Source organism: Aythya ferina (genome assembly GCF_964211825.1).
Source record: "Aythya ferina genome assembly, chromosome: 8".
Lineage (NCBI taxonomy): Eukaryota > Metazoa > Chordata > Aves > Anseriformes > Anatidae > Aythya > Aythya ferina.
The window spans coordinates 22,918,647-22,936,797 of NC_140304.1; the positions used below are offsets into that span (position 1 = coordinate 22,918,647).

The window sequence follows — 18,151 nt, forward strand, 5'->3', positions numbered from 1 at the left end:
CGTTGTCAGCGTGTGAACTTTAACTCTCAGGATCCTTGTTTTGGGCAGCAAAAGTGTATTGTGTTTGGGCAGCTTGGAGGTGGGACCAAAACAGGGCATCAGTGGCATTTGGCTGTCTTAGACTATTGGTTTGGATAACGTACATCCTTATTTCTTCAATGAATTGGCTGTATTAATGCTTTTTGTAAGGTAAGAGCCATCTACCGAAGTTTCCTTCTTCAGGATCTGAAATTCAGTATGAAATATGAACATGGCCATTAGATACTAGACATGGGAGTGGTCTGCATGGGAAGGCTCTGTAAGTGTTTGGTGCCACGTGTTGTGAGAGCTCACACAAGCTGTGCTCAGTACAAGCAGTGTGAGAGCAGCAGTTGGCATGGGCTGTGGCATAATTACCATCAGTAATTACAGGGGTGGTCGCTACTGGCCATGGGAGGCTCCTGAGGATTTCGTGGGAGAACATTAACATTTTCAAAAGTGCCTTGAAAGCAACTGTAAAATCACTGTTATGCTGCAAGCAACCCCAAACTGGTGTAAATAATGGCTTGCTGTTTACCTAGCCTGTGGTTTTTGTGTGGAGTTTAATGTCTGTCTGTTGCTCGCCTGGGAGATCGCAGGGAAGATGTGAGAAAGGTATTGAACTGGATTACCCTGCCAGAGCTGTCAGCAGATTAACATTCCTGCTATCCTCCCTCCGCCTCGCTCTGCGTTTTTAACCGAAAGAGCAGTGAAACATGAGGATGTAATGGGGCTGGAAGTCCACGAACAAGGAGCACCTGGCAGCTCTGGGAGCAGTGCTGTGCCCGTCCCACGGTGGCTGGACCAGGGGGAGCACAGATTTACAGTAATGTGGCAGAGAGACACAAGCCTCCCTCTAGGCAGGGCTATCGAGCAGGGCAACAATTCCAGGCCAACATTCTCCCACCTCACTTTGCAGGGTGAAGGCTTTAAATAAATATACACTGGGAAAAATAATGTGTTTTTTTTTTACCTTGTGCTATGAACATGCATGGCCCTTCACAAGACTGTATGGCACCTTTATAAGCTTATGACTGAATTCACCTAAAACCTGACAGAAGGTAATAAATCTAGGATAACGTAGGAAGTATGCAGCTTACACACAGAGCAGAGCTGTGCGGTCATTTTTCGTTCTCTGAATGTTCTTTTAAACATTTGCTATCCAAGAGTGCATCCCCTTGCAGGCAGGTGGGAGAGATCACAGCGTGTGCTGGAATGCTTAAGCCATTAATCAGACCAGCTGAAGTGCCAATAGGAGTGAAAACGTGGCACCAGGGAGGGGGTTATTCATGCTAAAGCCCAGGCCCCTCTGTTTTCCTTACACTCGTCATCCAGCCTAGCTCACGTGGATCTGCAGAGGATGCCATCACCCCTCCAGGGTGCACCCTCCCACCATCAGCTTATACCAGTGCCTTGTGGCAGTGAGCAGTGACAGCGGGAACTGCTGCCAGTAGTGCATTTTAGTAGAATAATAGCAATCGGCTATTTTTTGTGTCTAATTATTTGCCTTTTTTTTTTTTCTTTTTGTTACCAGAGTGCCTCTGATGGCTTTTGGAAGTCAGTCGCAACCCGCGTCCCGAGAGAGCCTCATGAGATACGTATCCTGAATCCCTACTTCATCCAGGAGGCAGCTTTCAGCTTCATTGGACTGCCTTTCAACAACGGCCTCATGGGCCGAGGGGTAGGTATCAAACAGAGCAGGCAGAACCAAGGGGAAGGGCGAGAACAAGCAGCAGAGCAGTAGGATTTTGCTGTTCTTTTTCCTCTTGGCCTCCACAATTGAAGGGAAGGGCCTTTGGCTCTGTTGTGGGGGCAGTGCTCAGCCTACTTAAGGGAAGGCAAGATCCTTCCTTTTTGGTACCAGGAGATGGCTGTTCTGAAGCCCCTTTTCTGGAGGCAGCTCTGAGGCTTCCAGCACCAGCTGGGTGATTTCCTGCCATGTGCAGCCTGCTAGAAGAGCACTTCTCTGTGTGGCTCCTTCCCAAAAGGAACGAGGAGCCCTGCTCTCTGTATCCTCAGTGCATCTGGACGTGGTGCAGGTCATGCCACAATTTTATAATTTGCTGTCCTCAAGGAGGCTGCAGCCTAAAATCACTGATACTGCTCTGCTGCTTCTGTATCCCAGGTTTACTGTAAAAAAGTGTAAAGGTTTGATTATGAAACTTAGGAAACCTAAGAAATTCTGATCTTACAGTGGCAGGTTTTAGATGTAAAAGCTTACAGAAGAAAACAACGTAAATATAGTTTTAGGTCATAGTTATTAACAAAACACCTTTGTGATCATTCTAGTATCCCTATCATTATAGGATATTTGCGGTGTCACAGCATGGATTTGGACTAGACAGAATAGTGCCTTATTTTCCATGCTCTAATTATGTAGTGAATTCTTTACAATATTAGAGAAATTTATTTCCTGAAGATCAAGTAGGTGGGTGCCTGGAGGTAAGAAATTCACCGCTTAAAATGCGGTGTGCAAGATGTACAGACAGATTCAGCCACAGAGAATCATTCTTTTCAAAATGAGAGCTTCTGGCATCATGTATGTACAGAAGTTGTCGTATGGTCCTGGAAACACTGGATTTTAACTCCAAGTACTGAGGTTATCTTACCCAAATATTCCCTTCAGCTAGGATCTAGTGTACTTCACCTCTCTGCATTCACCGTGACTTATCCTTAGAAGGATGTGGTCTTGATTCGTGCTCCAGAACATAAGGACTGATGCCCCAATGAGGGACAGAAATCATCAGGACTTTGCTTTTATTTTTTTCAGATTTGTTTTTATTTTTAAACACGTTATTTTAATACACAAGATATTACTTAAGCTGAGAGGAGAGGAGAGAATCCGGAAATGAAAATGCTGTGAACTGAAGTTTATGAGGTTTTGATAGGTTGTTTAACACAGATCAGATTGGGAAATGAAGGCAACTAAATTGAAACCTCATGTTTCACTTCATGAAAGTGCATTAAAAAATAGTTTATGGAGCTTTAAGGCAAGCAATCTTTGCCCATGACCCCTGCTAGGTTGTGTAAATTGTAGTTTGTTCCTTGAGACGGGGCAGAAAGAGCTCTGCAGGTGCAGGTACATGTGTGGGGCCGGGATGTTAGTAGACTCCGTGTGTCTGGGCAACGATGGTTTAATATACTGATTCTGTCAGAGTTTAAGAACAGGGGGAGAGTACCTGTAGCCTGTTGTTATAAATTTTACTGCAGACGTCAACTATAGACTGGTGCTACAGAGCTGATTGGACTTCATTCTAGTGAACGCTGCTGCATCAGTGCAAATGCTTCAAAGGAAGCCACTGCTGCCAGTGTAAAGAGGCTGAGGAGAATCCTGGTGATACAGATTTGACTTTGTTTCTCTTAGAATTTAAATGGGAATAATGGAAATCAGAGCCATGTAGACCAAGAATCCAACTCTGATTAATGATTTGAGAGAGATCCAGCAAGATGAGTTGGCCCTGTGAGGCAAGCTAGAGCAAGGAGCATTGCTCCACAAGAAAGCTATGTGAACATAGCTCATATAGCAGCTGCAGAGCATAGCTGCTTGGGTTCAGTCATGCTGTAGGGCTGCAAGACGGCTTGAGAAACTTTACTCAAGAAAAAAGCAACCTGGATGGGGGCAGGTTGGTGCCTCCGTGCTGAAAAGCAGGGTGGTGTGGTGGGCAAGCTACACACAGGAGGATCAGGGCTGGGGATGCCTCAGTAATCGAGGCCGACATGAAATCCTCACAAAGGGCAGTAATATTCCACTCCTCTTTGGTCCCGATGCCTAAATAAACTTCAGTGTGCCTCCTGCACACCACATATGGTAACAATGTGCTGCCAATTAACTTTGTAATTTGGTGGCTTTTTCAGCAAGGTTGAGGAGAGCTAGTAAAATAGTTCAGGGCTGATCTCAAAGCGTTTTTTCCCAGGATTCAATAAAGGCTGAATGTAGTAACAGCCTCTGCTTTGATAATATAATTTGGGCCAGATGGTTCTGGAGGATAGCAGGGGGGTGCAACTCAGACGTATTTAGATTGAGCTTGTGGTATTGGTGGCTGGCAGTCTGAGTGAGGAGCAAAACTGGTCACCCACAGCGAGCAGTGACTTCTCTCTGGGATGAGTAAAGCTTTTCAGTTTTCTCAGTCCGTATACTTACGTCTTCAGAAAAAAGAAAGCTCTTTCCTACTCCATAGAGACTTATCTTTTCTTGGGATAAAATGATGATAAAGAACTTCAGTGTAGGATCCTAGTAGCATCTGGGGAAATTTAAAGACATGTCAATGCCTGAAGCTGGTTTAATACAAGAGAAATGAGCTAATCTTGTTGATTAAAGAATCCTCTTAATGAGTGGGCACAGGCCTGGTTGACTAACTAGACAATGGTGTATGCCTGTGGTTTGTGTTTTGGTGGAAGTTCTGCATTTACAGGTCTTTTGGGCTTGAACCCAAACAGCTGTGGTATTGCAGCCGGTAATTCAGGCATGCAATAACCTACCCTACACTGCAGACAGATTACTGGGGGACAAGCACAAACATCAGTTCAGAGGTGGCATTGCCTGTTGCATGTAAAACAATCCGATGGTTATTGCTGTGGTGCTTTTTACTCTATACCGAATAGTCCTATCCACTCTGTAGTACTCAGGGCCTTTTAAGCAGTGACTTTCTGGCTGCTGAGCCGTGGTAAGAGGAGACTGGGAGGGCATTTCAGGTGACACAAGTTTGTTCCTTGGTTTGTTCTATCCTGAAAGTCCTGGAGATCCTGTCTGGGTCTATAGACCTCATTAGGAAGGTAAAATATCCACCTCTGGACTTCACCCAGCCTCAGCACCAACTTGCCAAAGGAGGAGCCATGTGCAGAACTGCCATCAGGCCATGTGCAGGAGTGTTATCAGGTACCCCACCGTGGATTAGCACCTCTGCAGAGTGCTGACAGCCCACATGCACTTGGGGATTAACCTCTGATGCTGGAGCGTTAGCACTGTGTGCCCTAGGGCTTCTCTTTGCTATGACATTGAGTGGACAGGCAGTCTTTCTGGAGATGCCAGTGATGACCCTGGTAAAGCACATACATGGTTACCACAGAGCAACTAATGCAGTAAAGTCATGCCCTTGGTTGCCTTCTGTTAAATATCTCAGTCCTTAAGAAACACTCTTTGCATTGAATGGGAATGTGCTCTATTACAAATGGCGAATCAGAGCTTGTGCATCGGGTTAGATGCCATCAAAGGCATTAGACTTAGGCTAGGTTGTGCAGGAGCTCAGCAGTGAAATGACTAAACTGAAGCTGCTGTGCAGCTTGTCGTGTCTCCAGGCTCAGGTCCCTAGCCTTTCCATTTTGCTCTACTGCAAACTCTGCCGGTTCTGGAGGCTCCCTTGTGCTTACAGCAAGGGACAATTACGGGACGTGAAGGAAGTGTTGGAGATGTTCTGTTCTGTCTTTTGAAGCCCAATATTGTAGCTGATTCTGTACGAGCATGGAGGTAGCTATGGAATCTCCTGTGACAGGGACTGCTCCACAGAATGCCAGGCACTTATCTGGTCACAGTAAGTGATGCTAGATTCCCTTTTGTGACGTATTTCCAAACTTGCCAGCTAGGGGAAGCAAAAAGTATTTTTCACATTGTTTCACATTTCACATTGGGCAAACATAAATGAACAAAAAGAAAATGCAGTGGCTGTTCTGTACAGCATGTGATGGCTCTTCATAGTTTTATTTTGTATTTCTTCTGTTTTTAAAGCTTTATTGCTATTAAGTGATCAGGTCTGCAACTGATAAAACTATGGTAGCAATTTTTCTTGGGTAAGCATTTTTTCAAGTTTTCCCTCAAATTAATGTAGTAGTCAAACCAGTTTGAGTATCTAGGTATGGTATTATTGGGGGGGAATTTCTTATTTAGCAGCAATCACCCTTTTATTTAAAAAAGTAACAATTGAAATACTCTGAACAATCCAATATACTTTACCCTGTGCTAAGTGAAATCCCATAAATAACTGGAATTCATTTAACATATTAAGGGAGGCAGATATTTCTAAAAACAGATTTACAGCAGTCATTTCCTTCCAGTCCAGAAGGCAGTGACACAGGAGTGACCCAGGCATGGAATGAAAAGCACTAAGAGATTTTCACATGCACCAAGCAAAAAACATTTACAGTCCCCTGCTTGAGTTGCCAGCACTGGATCTCCGGCACGGGTCCAGAGGTGATGCTCAGCCTCCATTAAGTCCAAAGGAGGGTGGTTGTTCATCTTGTTGAACGTTTTGTTTTTATTTCTATGAGTAGAAGGTCTCCTCAGAGGGTCCAATGGAAGATGAAACAGCAATGTCTTGAAGACAAACCTTTCATCTGTCCTCTCACAGCAGAGAACAATGGAGGAGGATTTAGGAGAACCTGTCGTATGTCTGTATAGCTAAAGACATTTCTGGTTCCCTGACCTGGTGGTGCAGCCTGGCTTTGTTTGCAGCACATGGAGCTTGCAGTGATCCCTGACTCTGCACAAGCCCTTTGTATAGATCTTTGCATCTCTTCTCTTTATGCTGTTCTTACTCAGGACCCACCATGCATGTGCTCACCCCACTTATGGAAGGCGTCATGTCAGCAGCTCCTGGAAGGAGCCATGCTCTGTATGCACAGGCCACCTTTGTGCAGCTCCACCATGGCAATGTGGTGCTCACCACTGCTATGTTTGCTGTTAGTTTGCCTTCTGCTTTCATGGAAAGCAGCATCCCAGTGTGTGACAGGGCCCGGGTACCTCTCAGAGTGCCAGTTGCTTCTGCTCAGAGCCACGTTCTTCACCAGCCTCCTCTGGTGTATCGGTCCTGACCAGGTGCCTGTCCGGCCCTGTTGTGGCCAGGACTGAGGAAGAGGAGAATTGTGCAGGAGGCCTTACCATAGATGTATGAACCCTTCTCTCCAAAACAAGGACCTCGTTGGCCTAGTTGGAATATCCACTGTCCCAACAGAAGTGGAAGTCTAGCCTAGGCCTAGTGGATCACGGGCCACCAGGTGCTTTGAGTGTTGCTCACGCACAGGAGGCTGGCACAGCTCCACACACCGGGGACGTGTAGGCCAAACATTTTTAAGCATTAAGAGGTTTTCAGGTATGCTTCTCAGTTACTGCCAAGCCATCAGGTTGAAAGCAGCACTGCTTGGTGGTACAGGAGTACCCAGGCACATACAGTGCCATGAGCAGGAAGACAGGATTATGAACCCTGAGGGGAAATGTTGGGATTGTTTTTTCCCTAGTAATGGCCTAAAATAACAAGAGGCCTGCTCAGTTGTTTGAGAAAGTTTTTTATTTTCATAACTCAACACAAGAGGTGTGGTGGTTGCTTTGGTATGTCTTTGGGGCACGGCACAAGGGTGTGTGTGCTGAGATAGCACTGACGCACCGTGCAGGGCATAGCAAGCCGGGTTTGGCACACCATGTCCAGGATGCCTAGCTTCTTTTGGAGTGACCTGTCCCCCAGCTTGCCCCGTAGGCTGTACTGGCTCATTAGGTCCAGATTAGAGCTTAGCAGCAAACCAGTTTAAATGCTACCAAACAATCAGAAGAGCTTGGAAGCTGCGTAGATGCAGCCAGAGAATAATTATAACTATTTCCTCTCTCTGATACATGTTCCCTCTCATTTGCCGATTCTCCGCTGAGAAAAGAGGAGACCCCTTTCCTCTGGATCTGGAGAACACTGCTGGGTTGGCTTCTCTGTAGTACAGCCCAGGATCAGTCCCTAGATCCGACAGGTCCTTCTCTTTCTTGTGCCAGGTGGACAAGAGGCAGTGCTTCATTTTCAACAGAGATAAGGAGGAGCAGAAACTCAGCACACTGTCACAGGAGAAAACTGCTCAGTTTCTATAGTTTACACCAAATCAAGACTAAAGAATTCTATTGACTTAAAAATAACGTGTGCTTAACCATCAGTCACACTGCTTTTATACTTCTGTGCATACTGGCTCCATCTTTTTTCCCTCCCAGTCTCTCAAATTCCTCAGTTCCTGTTTAATCTGTCTGATGGTTGATTCCTCTTCAACGTAAGCAGTCTGGGGCAAACACCCTGTTTTGTGCATTTGATCCACATGCATCTGTGTGCACACAGAGTTTGTACTCGTTTTCTCTTCTTCTTCGTGGTTCTATAAACCATGCCATTACTAAGGGTGGGCTCTGCCTTGGTGCATCCACTGTACTCAGTGAATAGCAGGGATGATAATTTCTGCAAGAATTTTCTAAGTGGTCTTTTCTATTCCTTGTGGATCTCACTGCAGCAGTAGGATGTGAAGCTTCATTTCAGCAGTAAAAGTGTAAGTGGATACAAATCTTGGTCTTCAAGGGGGACAAATGTAATAGGCTGTAGCCCCCATAGGCATGAATATAAATAAGGCATCACTTAATTAAAAACTGTCATCAGATCATCTGTTTCTGAATGTGATTTTAGGACTACACAAAATTATTTTGCTAAGGGCACAATTTGAACTTCTGATAGTATTGGGTGTTAAACAGATTATTTGCCATAAATCCGGAGGTTAGGAAATCTTTAGTATTTTAATCATTTTACAGAGGAGCAGGCAGTACGGAGATACTGGGATGCCAGGAACTACTAAAGGACAGAAGTAGATTAGAAAATTATCTCCTATTTTTCCATAAAGGCTGTTGCAGGATTTATACATAGAGTAAAGTGAAGCAGGTATTTGGTGACCAAAGGGAAGTTCACTTTTGATTTCTGTTATCAGTTACTCTCCAGACAGAAATAAGAATATACTTGAAAGAAAGTTATGGTGGTTTGGCAGTCCTCCCATTAAGGTTGGGTAGTATGATTAATTCTCTGTGGTTTTGCAAGACTCACATTAGAAAGTTAGCTCTTGAAAGTTAACTTAGCCAGTTAAATTCCCTCCAGGCAAAGACCCCGTGTCTCCCTTGAGCTGTACCGTGGGAATGGGCCCCGTATAAGTGTGGGTGGTGTCAACGCCATCGTATTCTCCAACAATGACATGTTCTCAAAAACGTAACCATTTACTCGCTGTGTTTTGGACACCGTAACTATAGCTCAGCTAAGGGAAACGTTTTGTGGCACGTCCACGTATCTGCTGATGCAATTCAAGCGACATTTGAGTGTCATTTCCTATGTAAAACATAAAGCTGAGAATATCTGAATATCTGAATTTGAATTGCCACGCATGGGAAGACAGGATATTCTTGTGTACTTTGAAATTTAGTGGAATTTTCTTATCCTTGCTGAGTAAACTTCTTCTGTTGTTTTTTGTTTTTTTTAAACCCATCCTTGAGATTTTATGATGACTAGTGAATTAACAATTAACTAAAGTAACCAGAATAAAACCAATATTGTTTGTGGCAGACGTGGTCAGTATAAAATGAAGGTAAACAGCAAAGCTGAAATGACTCTGCCTTTCTTTTCCTAACATCTAGAGCTGGCCCAGGAGGATATAGTAAGGTCTTTTCGTTTCAAATGCGCACTGTTACAGTTGCGTTGCAGATGTTTGAATTTAATGATCATTTATTTAGAAGTGAGCAGTTTTTGCATTTTTTCACGTTTGCATATTAGTGTAACATCAGCGCGTTGTTATGCAGAGCATGTTGAGCTCTCCATAGCACATGGGTTGTGCTCCCAGCTCTGCTCATCTCAGCTAGGTATGGGTGGAGTTCTTTCCTTGCAAAACATCAGTCCTGGGACATGGTCAGGCAATCAGAAGTGAGCGCAGGAGTGTGCTGCCAAAAGCGGGTTCCTTTGAATGAGAGGAAGAAACTCAAAACATGTGCGTTCCCAGTCTGTTGTGAACATGGGCGAAATGCAATAGCATTGCTTGCAGGTACAGGATAACCCCTCTTACACGCAAGATGTAAGCACACATTTGGTTTCTACATCTCAGCTGAGATGCTGTCACCCTCAGTGACTGTCTGAGCATGCCCTCTGAATTCATGATAGCTTTGATATGGCGGTATTGGATGTCTTACAAATAATGATAAGATATGTGGGTGGATTTCTCAGCCTCTCCCTAGCCCCTGGGGTAAAGCTACCTTAGCAGATTGATCTGGTTAATGGGGAGTTGGAAATGTCTGTGAGCTGGGGTTTTACACTGGAAACACTCATCCATCACAGCACTCATACTCATCTGGACGCACAAGAGCACCACCGTCCAGCAGCACTGTAGAAGCCAGATGAGATGGGAAGGGCTGAGGATAGACTTTGGTGCAAATGGCAAGTCAGCAGCAGGAAGAGGACAATCAGGGGTGTCCCGACTCAGAGGACTAGCAGCAGTCTTTGAATGACTTCCCAGTATGCTGGACCAGGAGTGTGGCACAGGACCGTGCCCTTTGCCTGTGGGGGTGTCTCTGAGCAGAGGAAGGAGTCTCAGTGCACACTGGCTCTGCCTGGTCTTCTCTCCATCTTCTAGAGCTGTTTAAGGACCTCCTTACAGCTTTTGCCATCACTAAAATAAAGCATTTGTACTGTTCCTCACTCTACTCTGGTGTGGTGGCCTATTTGGGACAAGTATGCCTCATTAACCTAGCTCCTAGCTGGAGGTCAGTACTATGTGTAGACCTGGAATCCAGCCTTTACATGTTTTTTAATTTCAGAAAACTAACATGTCCACTGTGACTCGTCTTCCAGCTCGTCTGCTGCCCTGTTCTCAGGATAGCAAAACTGCGGGACAGGAGTTTGACCATTGGTATTAGTCCTTCTGCCCTGCAATACTCCCCTGGAGAGCTGGGTCATGGAGTCTCAAACAAGAGCCATTGCTTTTGTGCCAGGTGCTTTGCAGGAAGCAGGCTAACTGGATTTTCTTTACAAGTTGGGAAGGTGTTGGCCCTGCAAGCTGGCACCGGGTATTTCATGTGCAGAAGTAGCCAAATACCTTGTTCTGGATTTTGTGCTTAGTAGTAGTAGTTTTCCTTTGAGCAGAGACAATAAAAGGAAATCTTTGACAACAGAAATGGCGACTTGCTAATGACTTCCATTCCTGCTTTCTTTCCTCTCAGAACATCCCCACCCTGGGAAGCGTAGCAATAACCATGGCGCTCCACAACTGTGATGAGGTGGCGGTAGCTGGGTTTGGCTATGACATGAGTTCCCCCAATGCACCGCTGCACTACTATGAGAACATCAAGATGTCTGCCATCAAAGAGGTAGGGAGCTCCTGCTGAGCACGTCTTCTTCCCAGGCCCACCGACCACCCCGACCGTGGAGCCTGCCGGGACGGTGATCGACTTCCAGCTTTCCTGCGTGGGCCAAACGACAGCTCCACCCAGGCATTTGCCCGTAAAACTCCAGACATTCCCCCAAGCGCAATGTGTGTTAAAAACAGTTATTTCTGCTGGGAAAAGTTCTCTGGAATGTGCATATAATGTGACTCCTTATTCTCAGAGCGGCAGAGAAAAGTTCTGTGTAAACGTTGAGCGGGGTGAAAGGGAACAAATATGCTGTGGGGTTGAAAAGATGTGGCCTGCTACAGCTTTGTGATCCGTTGTATTGCTCTCTAATCCATGTGCTGCTTCTGCTAGACGATCCCCTGCTCAGCCCCTGTGAAATGTGGGGGAGGTGAGATTAGCCTGTGCAGGCTGACCAAAGCAGCAGTTAGCTAGTGTAAATGCGTGGAGGCTGCTCTTCAAAGCCACATCTGCCTTCGAAACATTTGCTGGTGCTGTCCCAGTGAGACGAACAGCCCTTTTAGAGGAACAAAAGCTCTCATGGTGGTATAACGCAGCAGTATTTCAGGTCTGGCCATTTTCTGTGCTGAACTAGAGCAAGCTTTGCCACTGGCCTCGGCACCTTCTGTAGTAGGAAGAGTTGCTGACTTTTTGGTAGAGCCCAGTCCTTTCTGGCACAGATGTGACCCAGGTCTTTCTAAAATTGCTCCCCCTCTTCACTGGCTTCACTGGATAGAGGAACGTTCTCTGTCCTATTCCACAATGCGAAAACAGTGATGTTCAGAGGGAGAGAACGCTTGTTGTGTTGTTCATGGACAGCTGCTGTCTGCTGGTGCTTATATTTGTCACCTCAACTGCTGTGCTGTTGATCCAGGTCAGGAGGGAAGCCTGGAGGTCATGTTTTTCCAAATCATAAGATCATACAAATCGTAGGACTCAGGCTGGACAACCTTAAGCTGACTAAGAGGAATTAGCAATGGGTACCAGTCAGCTTGAGAAATGGGAAGAGCATTTCTAATTGTCATAGCAATGAGGCTTTGGAACAACCTCTCAGTAGAGACCAAGAGAAGAAACTAAAATTGGGAAAAGACTGTGAGGAGGTCCCTAGATATGTCAAGGAAAGTACCTCACAATACATCCTTGTGATCCTGAGGTACCTTCTGGGCCTGTGGAGGTAGCAGAAAAGTCTGTCTCTTCCAAGACAGTCTGCTCTTGGACATGGGGATACTCACAGCAGGTGTCCTGTGCCAAGCTAGGTTTGCAACCTAGAAGATGTCTCTAGCATCAGGGACACCCACACAGGAGCTGACAAGAATGAAGTCGTCTTGCTCTTGCTCCTTGCACGGGTCAATGGAAAGAGTTGGCAAAAGGCACTGGATGACAGGCTGCAGCCCTCTGCTGCAAGAGAGGTGTTAAAATGCTCCAAGGCCTCCCCTGGGAGGCACTGATGCAGGTAACTCAGCCTGCAGTACACTAGAGGGAATGGGTGGGCCCTGGCACTCGGTGTCACTCTTGCACCCGCCCACTCTCTTGTGCCAAAAACTGCCGAACATCAGCAGGGAGCAGAAAAGCTCTTGCAAACAGTTTTTCAAAAGAGTTCAGAGGAAAAAATTGGGAAGCACCATGGAGAGGGGTGTGCAGTGAAGTAGGAGCTCTGCTGTGAGTGAGCTTCCCATTCCTCCGTCCCCTTCTTGGCCACCTTCTGCCATGTTCCTCATTGCTGCCAGCAGGCTGTGCCTGGCACCCTGAGCCCTATCACACCCACATGCATTTAGTCCTGCTTTTCCAGGGCCTGCCACCCCATCTTTTGGCTCCTGAGAGCTAGCCAGTGGACACGTCTGAAGTTGCCAGTTCAGATTGCTTGGATTTTTGATTCTCGAGGTCAGCACCCTGAACGAGCTGCAGAAACCAGCGGGAGACAGGAGGAGGTCGCTCTTGGGCACTGTATGAGGTCTCAGGGATAAAGTTGGCAAGGCACAGGGCACGGATGGGGATGAACATGTGAAATGCAACCCCGTGGGTCTCCGATAGAGACCAGTCCGTGCCTGGTTTGACAGGCCTCTGTTGCCTGGGAGCTGTCAGTCGGCATGTCCAGGCTGTTCTGTACAGAGGTGAGGGAGCGTTGAAAGGGCTGGTGGAGCCTCACTAATTTAGATGTCAGTGGGTTTGTTTCCACAGCCGGGGCTGCTGATGAGAGCTCTGCTGAGCTGGTGCTGGGAGGAAGGTTCCTGTTCCATCTGAAGGCAGGTTATATGATCGCTGTCTGCCTGTCTAATCCTCACGTGCTCACCCGCAGGCTCCTCTTACATTTCTTTGCCGTGGTACAAGAAAAGCCATCTGTTCCCGAGTATCAATAATTAATGCCCCTCCTGCCTCTGCCCCTCCCTATATGACAAATTGTTTGTGATATTGTGGAATGTGAAGAGCAGAAAGAGGATTGCATTTCTTTCTCTCCCATTTAATATTAATGGTAGCTGGTAATTGTTAGTCACCTGAGGGTGAAGTTGAAAGACAAAGGGCACGATAGGTGGGTTCTCTCTCCTGCAGTTGTCCTCAGGTAACTCACAAATGAAGATTTGCCCCACTCTGGACTGGAAGCACTCTGCACACTCACTCAGAGACCTGCACATGGTTTGCAAATCTAGAGGCTGACTTTCATTGGTACCTTGTGGCAAACCTTGCCACCGGTATTGGCGAATTGAGAGTGACCCAGAGCCAAGCTCACAAAGGTTTTCATCTCTTCCATCTGCTCTGATACCTAAAGGCCCACTGGGGCATCTTCCTCGGTGTTACCTTTGGACCTCCAGGTTTGTGTCTGCAGCTAGTTCTTCCTGGTCCTCCAGGAAGCTGAGAGTGTTAAATAATGGTGAACTGTTGGTAGGGGTGGAAACTGAGCCCAACTGAAACTGCACCAGCAGGCACCTGGGGGCTCTGATGGTCCCAACACCTACAGCTTCATTCTTGTGACCGTAAGAAGAGAGCAAGCAGCCTGCCAGGCATGGCCCTGGCTGGCTCCCTAAACACGACCCCATCCCATAATCCGACTGCCAGGCTCCTCCAGCCTGAATGACTGACAAATCTTCAGTGTTTAAGCCTCGAGAGCAGCTGCAGGGAAGCACTCCAGCTCCACCCTGAAACCATCGTTGTCTTTACAGAGGAAATGTAAACATCGACGTCCTGGGGCTGGAGGTGCTACATGTGTGTGTGGCATATGGGATCCTCGGAGACATCCATCCATCCCGTTCCCTTATCTCATGTCTGCAGGGGAAGGGGCCTGCAAGGAGCGTGCGCCCTCTCAGCAAGGTGTGTCGCTGATTTACACTTGAGGCCTGCTTGACATCTCCCTGGACACCCTTGAAACCCTGTGATTCATCTCTGAGGAATTTGTTCTGATTACATAAAAAAAAAAAAAGCCAGCAAAATACACTTGCTTGCTCACAGCTGGGCGGAGATGCCTCTCCCATGCCAAGACTGAGGTGATAAAATCTCTGTGGAAATGCATGTGATTTTTCCTGTTGCTCTGTGGGATCAATGGCTGCATTTCCAAGAGGCGATCGGGCAGCCTGGGTGTACAGTTTTGCTTAGTCTTTGCTTTCCCCGATAGGGTAGAAGCCCTCAAGGTCCCAAACTGTGCTGGATTGCTACCGCAGGAGGCAGCTGCCTCCGCTGCTTCTTGCAGCATCTCAGACTCCCAGGGGCTGGACAGACATTTCCTGCTCCCAAGGAAAAGGCTCCACGAGGAGGCAGGTGCTCTGGAGCTTTATCTGTGGTACCATTCAGGGCGATGGATGCAGTGATTAATTCCTTAGGGCCCTAGTGTGGCTGCAAAAGGCACGTGGATTCTCCTGCTCTTTGTGAGTGCCCATGGGAATAAATTTGTCTGGTTTATACCTGGGTGGTTTCCTTACCCCCTGTCTTGGGGGCAGCACAGTGTGCTCCAGCCAGTTTCTGTCCTGGGAGGCCTTGTAGAGGAGACCCTTTTCTGCTCATAAACATGCTCTGGAGAGCACACATTTCAGGCCATGAGCTGGAAAATCAGCACTTGCAGTGCAAAACTGCATCACAACTCCGCTGCCTAGCACCTTCTCCGTTGATCTAACCTTCTCCCCGTTGTGTCTGGGGATGCAAAGTCCTGGCACACATTTCCATGAGGGTTTTCTGGGCGCTGTGACCTTGCTGCTCTCTGGTCCGTTACTGGGGGACAGCTGCTCCATAGACCTCATGCCATCGTGTGAATTCTCACAAGTCATTTTTTTAGCTCTGATCTTTTTTGTTCTAACTTACAAAACGCAGAAGGTCTAAGCCTGTCATCTCCCTTCAGTTACTATTTTCCCAATTTCCAGTAACTTCTAACAGCTTTCGACCCTTGGCTGCTTCCCTGAGCGCTGCACAGAAAATGAATGAATCCTTGCCAAGGTGTATGCTCACTTGTTTCTGTTTTCATGGTGATGAGCCACCAAGCTGATTTTTTTTATAGCTTATTATATTTTTATTTCTTGCCCATGTCCTGTAGTGCTTCCTGCCCAAGTACTCCATAAAAGTGTATTTTTGTCACAGGTCACTGTCTCCTGTTAATGTAGGAGAAGTGTCAGATCCACTGGGAACGTAAAGAAGGAAACATGGAAATGGAGGTGAGGAAAAAAGGAATCGTTTTAAAAGGGAGTGAAAGGTTTTCAGGATTAAACGAAAATGAATGAACCCCCCTGTCTTACAATACAACTTCACTGCTAATGGCAAAGCAGGTTAGTGTTTCAGGCAGAAATTACTGCAGGATGGGAAAGTGACAGTGTTTAGAGTAGTAAAAACATACCCGAGAGGCGCTGATGAAACCGAGAGCAGGAGGCTGTGTTAAATCATGAGAACGAAGCACGGCACCAGCTCCCAGCATCCTTCCCCGGTGTGCTCTGCCCTGGGTGGCACCGCACAGCCTTCCCCGCGCTCAGGGCTGGTACAAATGGGGAACACGTGCTTAAAAACCACCCTTATCAGTCAGATCCCATCTGGGGCTGTGCCGGCGCTGCTGCTGGTTGCTCTCCCTTTCTCTGCAGCCACAGATCAAGCGGCAGCGCCGCTGCTGTCGGAGGTGTCAGCTCCTTTGATACAGCTGTGCCCGGCACCGCAGGCACTCGCTGCCTGACCCCAGGGGGAGCCTGCCTTTGATGGCTTCTTTCTGATCCCTGGCTCCGCTTCCCCTGCAGGTCTTTGTGGGATGCTGGAGGACACCGGCTCCTAATGCCTCTCATTCAGGGTGTGTGAGGGCTGTCACAAGGGCTGGGGAGGTGGGCTGCAGCATGCCGTGACACACAGCTTTGTCTCTGTCTCCCCCCGCCAGCAGCCACCCCTCACAATAACCCGCAAACATCCAGTTTGGAGTCTCAGCCCGTGAAGGCACAAACAATAGTGCTTTATCATCATCTGGACTCTCTCTGTGAAGCCGCCCTTTGCATTTAAAATCAAGGAAAGTTGCTTGGGAGGGGGTGACGGGGCTGCTTCAGGCCTCCACGTACCTAAAAGTTTGCGGTAGCCAGCAAGAAGAACAAAACTCCTTTGAAAGCAGGGCAGATGTCTGGCCTGGTGATTTATAGGCTGAAAACACAGCTATTCGAGCCTGGCTGATGAATTGCCATCGGAGTACAAGGAATGGTGCGGACTGAAATGGAGGTCAGCTTTGGAGGGGGAGGTTAGGGGCTGGGGCAGGGGGACCTCTGAAAGGGCAGTGCTTTTTCTTGGGGCCCGCGGTGATGACTGATGAGGTTTATACATTTTTGCCTTTGTTTAAAAGCCACCTGTTTGACAGCGTTTTGGCGGAACGAAGGCCTCACATGCTGTTCCTGTGCGTAAGGACTGTGTGTCTGTGTAATACAAATCTAGGGAAGATTGATGGAACAGCACTCACGCCTGCAGCACAGGTACTGCGTTGGTCAGTAGGACAGAAATACGGTAACGCTTTCAGGGTACCACTGACCCCTAATAGCAGCATGGATAAAAACAGAACTAAGGTCTGGTGAAGATCTCTGTGCCTTTGTTAAGTGGAAAGGCAACGGGAGGTGCTCTGTCACTCAGATGGTTTTTCCAAAAGAGAGTTTGATAAGAGGAGAGTTTGATAAGCTGAGTGCTGGGGTGGCACTTACAGGGGGTGCTCGGTGGAGCTGGGACACATGTGCACACGCAGGTCTCTATTGAGGCTTAGCCTAGGAGAACTGGCTAACAAAAGCAGTTGCACTGAATTGGTCAGGGACTCATTATAGAGGGGAACTTAAAATCTTTTTTTTCCGCAAAAATTGTCTGCAATTCATGTTTGTAGCAAAGGCAAAACTAACAGTAAAGGTTCGAGATGAAGCTTTGTAAATAACTGCTTCAGAGTGGTGTTGGAGGAGCAGGAGAAAGCATTAGGCAGAGGAGACTTCAGTCTGTCGGTTGGAAAGGACAGAGGTAAAGTGAAAACCTGCAAAAGTTGGGCTGAATTAGATCTCGCAAAGGAAAACAAAGCAAATACTGCATGGTCCTGCTGCAAGCAAATAATATTGAAACAAGGAAAGAATTATGAGGGCTGTGGCATCCCAGGAGGTAAAGGATGTGGAAGGCATAGGGATTAAAGAGTCCAAGTGGGAATTGTGTGAATGAACACGTTACCTCTATAAGGGAGATGGGGTGAACATGAGGGAAAGGGTGACTTAGGGTGGTAAGTTCATAGAAAGAGAAAATGGCTGGGTCAGTAGTGAAAGGTGAGAGCTGTTTGAGTTAATGCGCTGGGTATGAACGCCTGAAAGATCCCTGTCCCTAATACCACGGTGTTGAGCCAGCTAAGCTGCAAGTCCAGAGGAAAAGGTCTTCAATAAATCTTATCAGGTTACATGTGGTTCCATGGGATTAAATTATAGTGGATATTATACCTTTATTTCCTTTCTTTTTCTTCCCTGAAACGGCAGGATGGGAGTGAGGTAAGGAAAATAATCCTGTCAAATTCAGAGCTCCTAATCTGACCTCAGAGGT

At 47.0% G+C, this 18,151-nt stretch overlaps 1 protein-coding gene across 11 annotated transcripts in view; it reads left to right on the top strand.

The window, feature by feature from the left end:
* Nucleotides 1–18,151, top strand: part of ST3GAL3 (ST3 beta-galactoside alpha-2,3-sialyltransferase 3) — a 176,338-nt gene that overhangs the window by 149,942 nt on the left and 8,245 nt on the right. For 8 of the 11 annotated variants that reach the window (XM_084527927.1, XM_084527923.1, XM_084527922.1 and 5 more), the window contains 2 exons: nt 1,553–1,699; nt 10,991–11,137. In XM_084527927.1, the coding sequence (XP_084384053.1) occupies nt 1,553–1,699; nt 10,991–11,137 (294 nt within the window). The remainder of the gene's footprint in view (nt 1–1,552; nt 1,700–10,990; nt 11,138–18,151) is intronic. The other 3 variants (XM_084527920.1, XM_084527926.1, XM_084527929.1) reach the window with 1 other exon arrangement.